Genomic DNA, 11072 nt, shown 5'->3' on the forward strand with positions numbered 1-11072 from the left:
GTACCCACTTTACAATCAACAAGCTGCCATGCCTACTTTGAGCCTCCACCCTGTGGAAGCTACAACCTGCTTGTAACCCTCCCATGGAGAACCTACAGGAGACGGGACTTACCAGGGAGAAACAAAAGAGGTTCATCCTTCTCGGCGAGGTGTAGCAGGATGCGGTGTGGGTGCAGGAGGTGGGGGCAGTGTTGGATAATCTGGGAGAGACCCGACTGTCTCCGCACCGCTGCTGACAGGCGAGACTGAGTGAGAGGCTCAGCCACTGCTGTGGGGATTAACGCTGGATGAAACTTCTGACTAATCTGGATTCAGAGCTATTAAAAGCTCAGATGGATCACCGTGCAATCTGTTTCCCCATCCCTGTCGCATGCCGCAGTATTCAAGTTTTTTAACCCAGCCAGCAATAACCTCCACATTCTGTATCTGAAAATAGGGAGTGCAGGAGGGACTAGTCCCAAGGTGCAAAGGTTAATGGACTTCAGTTACACAGAGAACAGAGAAGGTTAAGAGAGATTGATAGAGGATGTTAAACCTTGTTGAGCTAAAAGAGTTGTCAAATAATTCAGTACAGAAGGAGGCCATTCAGCCCATCGGGTCAATGTCAAGAGGACACAGATTTAAGGTGATTGGCAAAAGCATATGAAGAAATACGCTTTTATGCAGTCATCTGGAAATCGCCACCTAGAAGGGTATTGGTAGCAAATTTAATCGTAACATCGAAAAGAGAATTGGATAAATTGAAGGGAAGCAAAGTCTACAGATCTATCAGGAGGGACCTAATTGGATTTCCAGAGCAACAACTGACCCGATGGGCTGAATGGCCTTCTTCTGGAATGAATCACCCGACAAAGTCTTTTAGCTTAACGAGGTTGATTGTACATAAGTAGATTGGAATTGCTAGATCAAAAAGACAAAAAAATCTTTCCACATCTCCTACCATCCTTGTAATCAAATGACAGAACATTAACAAAGCTTCTGTTAATTCTCACAATCAGTCTCCGTCAATCTGTCTGCAACTGACGCAGCGATGAGGTGAAGAAAACATGAGTGGTGGAGAAACCTGCAGTCATGAGTCCAAAGTCCTCAGTTTCTCTCGAACATTTAAGGTCACTAAACACCATAGCTCACATCATTTCCATTCTCTATCCTAAGACAGTAACACCAACACCAGGTTAAAGTCCAACAGGTTTATTTGGAACCACGAGCTTTCGGAGCGCTGCTCCTTCCTCAGGTGAGTGGATAAAGAAGCAGAGCTCTGAAAGCTCATCACTCCAGGTAAACCTGTTGGACTTTAACCTGGCGCTGTGAGACTTCTTACTGTGTCCACCCCACCCCAATGCCGACATCTCCACATCATGGCTATCCTAAGATGTTAAATCACACAGTATTTGCAGTTTAAAGGTAGGCCATTCGGCCCACCAGGCCAAGGCTGGTGTTTATGATTCCTAAAGTCACTCTTCAGCTAAAAGGAATAAAGGTTTGTGTTTATATAGTGCTTTTCACAACTGCCAGGCACCTCAAAGCACCTTACGGTCAATGAAATACCTTCAAATTCATACAATTCCCTACACTCCAGAAGGAGGCCACTCGGCCCATCAATTTTGCATTGACTCTCTGACAAAGTAATTTACCCAGGCCTTCTCCCCAGCTCTATCCTTGTAACACCACACATTCAGCATGGCTAATCCCCCCGAACATACACATCTTTAAAATTGCAATCACTATTAGAACTTGGGAAATATAATAGCCAATTTGTACACAGCAAACTCCCATAAACAGCAGTGTGATAATGACCAGGAAATCTATTTTTCTTATGATGCTGATCTACTGATAAATATTGGCCAGAACACAGGGAGCTGTCACCTGCTCTTTTCCAAAGTAGCCCCGTGGGATTTTGTACATTCACTTATGCAGACGGTAGCGGCTTCTGTTTAGATAAGAACATAAGAAATAGGAGCAGGAGTAGGCCATCTAGCCCTTCGAGCCTGCCCCGCCATTCAATAAGATCATGGCTGATCTGAAGTGAATCAGTTCCACTTCCCCGCTTTCTCCCCATAACCCTTAATTCCCTTTCTCCCTATAACCCTTAATTAGATAATGATGACTGTATTATGGTCAATCAGGACATGGGACTTTCACTTTCTTTCCCACTCCTCATTGGGCGCAGCAGGGTTTTATGTAATTTATAAGGATGAAGAATTCAATGTCTGCACTTAGCCGTGTATGTGCTGATTGCAAAGGATAGGCTTGCTCGAATTTAAACGAGAAGAGCTGACAAACCACCCAGATAGAGATATAAAGATATTTACAAAGCCATGTCCCAACCTTTGCAATACAAACAAGCAAAGAAATGATACAAGAGCAACTTTTAAGGGGCATCTTGACAGATACATGAATAGGCTTGGAATAGAGGAATACAGGCCACATAGTGGCACAGAGATCTTTAGTTTAGAAAGGCATCATGTGTCGGTGCAGGTCTGATGGACCCAGTGGCCTGTTCCTGTGCTGTACTTTGCTCGTTGTAATAAGTCATACAGCTGGAGGTTACTTTTTGGTCAAATTAAAATTTAAACATAGAGAGTTCACTGTTCAGGAGTCCTTTGTTGAACTTCTCCCTCACAGAGCCAGGGACCCAGGTTCAATTCCCGGCTTGGGTTGCTGTCTGTGTGGAGTCTGCTCGCTCTCCCTGTGTCTGCGTGCATTTCCCCTGGGTACTCCGGTTTCCTCTCACTTTGATTTGATTTATTATTGTCACATTTATTAGCTTACAGCGAAAAGTATTATTTCTTATGTGCTACACAGACAAAGCATACCATTCATAGAGGAGGAAACAAGGCAGTACAGAATGTAGTGTTACAGTCATAGCGAGGGTGTAGAGGAAGATCAACTTAATACGAGGTAGGTCCATTCAAAAGTCTGATGACAACAAGGAAGAAGCTGTTCTTGAGTCAGTTGGCACATAACCTCAGACTTTTGTATCTTTTTCCTGATGAAAGAAGGTGGAAGAGAGAATGTCCAGGATGGGTGGGGTCCTTAATTATGCTGGCTGCTTTGCCGAAGCAGTGGGAAGTGTAGACAGAGTCAATGGATGGGAGGCTGGTTTATGTGACGGATTGGGCTACATTCACTTTTGTAGTTTCTTGGGCAGAGCAGGAGCCCATACCAAGCTGTGAAACAGCCAGAAAGAATGCTTTCTTTGGTGCATCTGTAAAAATTGATGACAGCGGTAGCAGACATGCCAAATTTCCTTAGTCTTCTGAGAAAATAGATGAGTTGGTGGGCTTTCTTAACTATAATGTTGGCATGGGGAGGGACAGGACAGGTTGTTGGCAATCTGGACACCTAAAAACTTGAAACTCTCGACCCTTTCTAGTTCATCCCCACTGATATAGACAGGGGCATGTTGTCCTTTACGCTTCCTGAAGTCGATGACAAGCTCCTTCGTTTTGTTGACATGGAGGGAGAGATTATGGTCTCTGCACCAGTTCATCAGATTCTCTATCTCATTCCTGTACTCTGTCTCATCATTGTTTGAGATCCAACCCACTAAGATGGTATCATCAGCAAACTTGAAAATCAAGTTGGAAGGGAATTTGGCCATATAGTCATTGGTGTATAAAGAGTCACAGTCTGAAAGATGTGCTGGCCATTTACCATGGCATTGGCCACGGTAAGTTATACCTTAGCGTACCCAAACATGAGTTTGGCGTCTAAAGTATTTTCACAATAACGTCATTGCAGTGTTAATGTAAGCCTACTTTGAAACTAATAAATATGCTTACATTTTGAATTTTTCCAGAGCTCTGATCAAGGGTCATCCAGACTCGAAACATTGGCTCCATTCTCTCCCCACAGATGCTGTCAGACCTGCTGAGATTTCCCAGCATTTTCTGGTTTTGATACGACTGTCCTTATATGCCAATAGGATAACAGGCCAATTTTCAGTCAGCTCTTTCAGCAATGAATTTAGAAATACCTCTCTTTGTTTTTCAGATTTCTGATTTAGTTCTCTTATCATCAGACTGGCAAAAGAATGTGTTTTATTGAGAACTCAACAAAATCTACTAAGCGAGACTAAACTGACCGACAAGAAAGTTATCCTGACCTTCTCTTTGCCAATGACCCAATCCCAGGGCTGTGTGGTGTTTATAATATTCCCACCACTTTTCACACTGTGGATTTTTCCATTTCCCAGACAGCTGGCAGGACTAACAGCACTTACTCCAAGCTCACTTGCAAGCCATGGAAATATATATTGGCCATTCCTTCCTCACTATCCTGGAACTCCCGACCAAGCCACAACGCAGGAACTTGTTCACCAACACAGACAGCAGCAGGTCAAGAACGTATCTCACCACCACATTCTCAAGGGGCAAAACAAGGGGGCCAATCTTGCTGGAGATGCTTATATCCTAAAAATTAATTTTTTTAGAAAACAATAGGATCCAATCATAGAATCATAAAGATTTACAGCATGGAAACAGCCCCTTCAGCCCAACTTGTCCATGCCACCTTTATTTAAAGAACTTTTTTTAAAGTCCCAATTGCCTGTGTTTGGCCCATATCCCCCTCTACCCATTTTAATCATGTAACTGTCTAAACGCTTTTTAAAAGGCAAAATTGTAACTGCCTCTACTACTACCTCTGTGTGAAAAATTTGTCCCTTCTGGACCCTTTCATATCTCTCCCCTCTCACCTTAAATCTATGCCCTCTAATTTTAGACTCCCCTACCTTTGGGAAAAGATATTGACTATCTAGCTGATCTATGCCCCTCATTATTTTATAGACCTCTATAAGATCACCCCTCAGCCTTATACGCTCCAGAGAAAAAAGTCCCAGTCTATCCAGCCACTCCTTATAACTCAAACCATCAAGTCCTGGTAGCACGCTAGTAAATCTTTTCTATACTTTTTCTAGTTTAATAACATCCTTTTTATAAAAGGGTGACCAGAACTGGAGACAGTTTTCCAACTGTGGCCTTTCCAATGTTTTGTACAATTTCAACAAGACATCCCAACTCCTGTATTCAATGTTCTGACCAATGAAACCCAGCATGCTGAATACCTTCTTCACCACTCTGTCCACCTGTGATTCCACTTTCAAGGAGCTATGAACATGTACCCCTAGATCTCTTTGTTCTATAACTCTCCCCAGTGCCCTACCATTAACTGAGTAAGTCCGGCCCTGGTTTGATCTGCCAAAATGCATCACCTCGCATTCTTCTAAATTTTTTGGGAGCAGATAATACCATTTGACCCAACAAGCATCTCTGGTATTCAATTTGCAATCCCGTCTATTCATTTTCCAGCCATATCTAAGATCCACCTGATCCGATGTGCGATGATACTGCACCTTTAAGAAATGTATTTGTGTCATGTTTCTTGTGCAGAATATTTTTTAGCAGTCACTTCTAGCTATCAATGCCACTTTGTCTATAACCAGCATCCCCTGTTGATACTGCAGCAACATAATCGATCTTGATTTTGGAATGTTTGTTTCAATCTAGACCAATGCAGGGTTGTTATGCTAGTGTTATTCCCTGGGTTTTTCAGAGTGGGGTTTGATTAGGATTTTGACAGGAAAAGTCATGTGCCTTGGTGGGGCATGGCTCAGAGAAGGAAACCCTGTTCAATTACTGCTTGGAAGCTGTGGAGAGAAATAGCTCTTTCTGTTTTTGAAGATTAGAGACTGGGATCTGCCAAAAAATTGGCCGCTTTCCCTGATGCTCTACTTTTTGAAGTTAGGTCTTTCATGAGAGACTGCTGTATGGGAGACAGAAGATTGGTATCTTTCTGGATCTCTGTGCTTAAGTGTTAAAAGGCTGGACATCTTGCATCCATATGAGCATATCAGTTTTTTGGTACTAACTGGTTCTGAAGAAGGATGTACGTCTATGGGGATATTGCTTAAATTTGGACTATAGAGATAGCCAGGGATTAAGCATTATAACTTGTCATGTTTAGATATTTCAACTGGGAAAAGTTATGCTAATTTGTTTTCTTATATTCTGCCATCTTAAATAAAATTTGTTTTAATAAAAGGTTCCTATTGGGTCATAGAAACATAGAATCTAGAAGCAGGAGTAGGCCATTTGGCCCTTCAAGCCTGCTCTGCCATTCGTTTTGATCATGGCTGATCATCAAATTCAATATCCTGATCCCTCTCTTCACATATCCCTTGACCCCTTTAGCCCCAAGAGTGATGATCTCTATAGTTCAAACTTAAGCAATATCCCCATAGACATACATCCTTCTTCAGAACCAGTTAGCCCCAAGAGTGATATCTAATTTATTTTTCAAATCAGATATTTTGGCTTCATTTACATTCTGTGATAGTGAATTCCACATATCCACCACCCTCTGGGTGAAGAAATTTCTCTTCACCTCAGTTCTGTAAGGTTTACCCATTATCCTCAAACTGTGACCCCTATTCTGGACTCCACCACCATTGGAAACATTCTTTGTGAATCTATCCTGTCTAATTCTGTTCGAATTTTAGATCCCCTCTCACTCTTCTAAACTCCAGTAAATATAACCCCAACTGACTTAATCCCTCCTCATATGACAGACCTGCCTACACAGAAATCAGCCTGGTAAACTTCAGCTGTACCCCCTGTATAGCAAAAACATCCTTCCTCAGAGAAAGACACCAAAACTGCACACAATACTCCAGGTGTGGCCTCACCAATGCTCTGTACAGTTGTAGCAAAACATCCCTATCCCTCTACTCAAATCCTCTAGCTATGAAGGGCAACATGCCATTTACCTTCTTTACTGCCTGCTGTACCTGCACACTTTCAGCAACGAGGGCGTCATGGTCTCGTTGAGTGTCCACCTCTCAACGTACCCCTTTCGAGTAATAATCTGTTTTCCTATTGTTGCTATCAAAGCAGATAACCTCACATTGATCCACATTACACTCAGCCTGTCCAAATTACACTGAAACATCTTTGCATTTTCCTGACAGCTCACCCTCCCAGTCAACTTTGTATAATCTGCAACTTTGGAATTAATATATTCAGTTCCCTCTTCCACATCATTAATATACAATGTGAACAGTCAGGGTCCTTTCACAGATCCCTGAGGAACCCCACCAGTCTCTGACTGCCAATCAGAAAAAGGCCCATTTATGCCAACTCTTTGCTTCTTAGCTGCTAACCAGTTTTCTATCCATCTCAAGACATTACCCACAATCCCATGTGCTTTAACTTTACATAGTAGTCTGCTATATGAGGCCTTGTCGAAAGGCTTCTGAAAGCCTAAATAAACCAATAGAATCACACCTGGATTGGAATAATTTATGCTCGCACTAATGCCAAAATCAAATAAAGCTGGAGTCTGGGCCATCTTGATAATAAAACTTGGATTTACTGATCTGGTTCCCAACAGGTGAGTGGGAAAGAACTCAGGACTATTCCGAGAAGTGGAGAAGAGAGTTCTCCAGATGTCCGGTCCCACGTCCCACCCTGGTCAGAATTTGACCAGAGAAACAGAATAACCCATAAATCGTTTCATTTGTTGCTGAGGCAATCTCATGGGTTTAATGCATATTTCTCCATATAACAGCAGCCACTTTAATAATGTTTCCCTCATATGGTGGAGGATGTAATGGCCTTCAAGGAAGTTTAGAGTCAATCTACAGCATGGGTTGTGACCTTAAAGACCCTTTGCTATTCAGATTATATAAAGTTAGATGGAATATACAACACAGAAACAGGCCATTTGGCCCCACCAGTCCATGCTAACATTTATGCTCTACAGGGGCCTCCTACCAACCTCCCTCATTCAACTATTACCAATACCTTTTATTTCTCTATCCTTCATCTGATTATCCATCCTCTTCTTAACAACCTCTGTACCATTTTCCTCAACTAATCCCTCTGGTAACGATTTCCACATTTGCTTAAAGCATGTTATTCACCTCAGACTTGTGAGAGATGTGTGGAGAAAATATCACTCCAATCTCCACATTCCCATCTTCTAGCCATATCCCTCAATCCCACCTACACAACATCCCCCCATATCCCTCGATCCCACCTATACACCGTCCCCCCATATCCCTCAATCCCATCTATTCACCATCCCCCCATCTCTCAATCTCACTTATGCACATTGCCCCATATTCCTCAATCCCACCTACCCACATTCCTCCCATATTCCTCAATTGCACCAACCATCTTCTCTCCATATCCCTTAGTCTCACTTACCCACCTTCTCCCCATATCCCTCAGTCTCACTTACCCAACTTCTCCTCATATCTCTCAATCCCAGCAACCCACATTTTCCCATATCCCTCAATCCCCTCTACCCACCTTCTCCTATATCCCACAATCCATCCTGCACACCATCCCCCCATATCCCTCAGTCCCACCCACCCACCCACATTCCCCCCATATTTTATTGGATTTATTGTTGTCACATGTATTAGTGTGCAGTGAAAAGTATTGTTTCTTGCATGCTATACAGCCAAAACATACCATTCATAGAGAAGGAAACCAGACTGTGCAGAATGTAGTGTTACAGCCATAGCTAGGTTGTAGAAAAAGATCAACTTAATTCAAGGCAAATCCATTTAGAAGTCTGACAGCAGCAGGGAAGAAGCTGTTCTTGAGTCGGCTGGTACGTGACCTGAGACTTTTGTATCTTTTTCCTGAAGGAAGATGGAAGAGAGAATGTCCGGGGTGCGTGGGGTCCTTAATTATGCTGGCTGCTTTGCCAAGGCAGCAGGAAGTATAGACAGAGTCAGTGGATGGGGGCTGGTTTGCCTGATGGATTGGGCTACATTCTCAAAATTTTGTAGTTTCTTTCCATCTTAGGCAGAGGAGGAGCCATAGTAAGTTGTGATATAACCAAAAAGAATGTTTTCTATGGTGCATCTGTAAACGTTGGTGAGAGTCATAGCTGACGTGCCAAATCTTCTTAGTTTTCTGAGAAAGTAGAGGCACTGGTGGGCTTTCTGAACTATCCCTCAACATATCCTTCAATCCCTCCTATCCATCTTCTCCCATACCCCTCAGTCTCACCTATCCACGTCCTCACCTATTGACATTAACAGATAATGAATCAGCATTCAGTAGTGCCCCTAGTGAGAGAGTTCAGGGTCAGGGGGAATAGGAACAGCTAGGCTGTTCAGCATCTTTTCACGTAATGACTATGAAAATCTAGAACAATTTCCTTTCTGAAGGCTGGAGAAACTGTGGGACAATTAGAGCCTTCAAGACTGAAGTAAGTAGGTTTTGGTTAGGTAGGGGAGGCAGTGGCGTGGTCACTGGATCAGTAATCCAGAGGCCCAAGGAAATGTTCTGGGGACCCAGGTTCAAATCCCACCATGGTAAATGGTGAAATTAGAATTCAATAAAAATCTGGAATTAAGAATCTACTAATGACCATGAAACCACTGTTGGAAAAACCTACCTGGTTCACTAATGTGATTTAGGAAAGGAAATCTGCTCTCCTTACCCGGTCTGGCCTACATGTGACTTCAGAGCCACAGCAATTTATTGCCCTCAGGGATGGGCAATAAATATTGGCCCAGCCAACGATACCCACATCCCATGAACCAATGAGAAAAAAAGGAGTATCCCCCCAAGCGAAATGGAACCCTGGGGGCTAAATGACATTGGGGTGCGCATCCCCTTAACTGAAGGGGAGGAACAGGCTTGAGGGGCTGAATAGACTCCTTCAGTTGCTCAGTTCTGGTTGCCGTTCATCATCCCCACCAGCAGGTGGCACAGGAGACGGGCACAATGGCTTCTCGCTGTTCTCCGCCCCTGTCCCCCCCCTCCACCCCCGCCCTCCATGACTCTGCAATTAAACAGGCAGCTCGAACCATGGTAAAGTTCATTCTCAAACTAACCATCACCATGGAAACAGCTCCCTGCCACCAGAACTCTTTGCTGCAATGCCTGGCCCTTCATCACAGACACTGGGGAAAATAAAAGCCTAAATCTCCACCAGCAGTGTGACTGTTGGTCCCTGTCACAACGTTTGATTGAGAGACAACTTTGACAAGCGTCATTTTACCTCCTCCTCTCTCTTCCTCCTTTGCCTCCCTCCGTTTTAAAACCTGCAGATGAGCGGGGAAGGAATATTAACCTGATTTACTGTCCAAAAGGAGGATAGAGAAGCCACAGTCCCCCAGTTCAGTCTATCTCCCCGATTGTCTCATCAGAACTGTCACAGCACAGACTGAGGCCATTTGACCCATTACGTCTGCACCGCAAAGCCCCCCTTGTCAGCTGAGACCCGGTGGGCGGTCTTCTCCTTCCCTGTGGGAACACACACTGATAATATTACTGAATCCAGGGGCCCAGGGTAAGGCACTGGGGACACGGGTACAGATCCCACCATGGCAGCCAGTGAATTTAAATTCAATTAATAAATCTGGAATTATAAAAGTGGTCTCGGTGATGGCAACTGCGACAATGATGATCGATTGTTGGAAAAACCCATCTGGTTCACTAATGTCCTTTTTAGAGAAGGAAATCTGCCATCCTCACCCAGTCTGGCACAGTGGTTAGCACTGTTGCCTCACAGTGAGACCTGTGAGACTTCTTACTGTGCTTGCCTCACAGCGCCAGGGACCTGGGTTTAATTCCCGGCTTGGGTCACTCTGTGCGTGGAGTTTGCACATTCTCCCCGTATCTGCATGGGTTTCCTCCAGGTGCTCTGGTTTCCTCCCACAGTCCAAAGATATGTGGGTTAGGTGGATTGACCATGCTAAATTGACCCTTAGTGTCAGGGGATTGGAGGGTAAATATGTGGGGTTCCAGGAATGGTGATTGTGGTCGGTGCAGACTCGATGGGCCAAATGGCCTCCTTCTGCACTGTACAAATTCTCTGTGAAACAGGCCATTCAGCCCCTTAAATCTGCTCTTCTGTTTATTAAGATCACGGTTGATCTGATTGTGACCTCAATTCCATGTTCCTAATAACTCATGTTAACCTTTCACCCTCTTTCTTATCAAGAATCCACTTGTCCTAAACATTCCCAAAGACTCATAACTCTCTGAGAGAGCAACACCCATCTCCTTTCCATTTTTAATGGATGACCCCTTATTTTTAAACTT

The 11072-nt window shown here is 43.7% G+C and overlaps 1 protein-coding gene across 3 annotated transcripts in view; it reads right to left on the reverse strand.

Annotated features, from left to right (window-relative positions):
* The window catches only part of LOC145353040 (SAM domain-containing protein SAMSN-1-like), a 114327-nt gene extending 114094 nt beyond the window's left edge, over nt 1–233 (reverse strand). For 2 of the 3 annotated variants that reach the window (XM_080203363.1, XM_080203362.1), the window contains exon 1: nt 113–233. In XM_080203363.1, coding sequence (XP_080059489.1) covers nt 113–136 — 24 coding nt within the window. In that variant the 5' untranslated portion in view covers nt 137–233. The remainder of the gene's footprint in view (nt 1–112) is intronic. The other variant, XM_080203364.1, reaches the window with a different exon arrangement.
* Between the last annotated feature and the right edge of the window lie 10839 nt (nt 234–11072).

Source organism: Carcharhinus amblyrhynchos, chromosome 15, assembly GCF_965287045.1.
Source record: "Carcharhinus amblyrhynchos chromosome 15, sCarAmb.v2.hapA, whole genome shotgun sequence".
In the NCBI taxonomy this organism is placed as follows: Eukaryota; Metazoa; Chordata; class Chondrichthyes; order Carcharhiniformes; family Carcharhinidae; genus Carcharhinus; species Carcharhinus amblyrhynchos.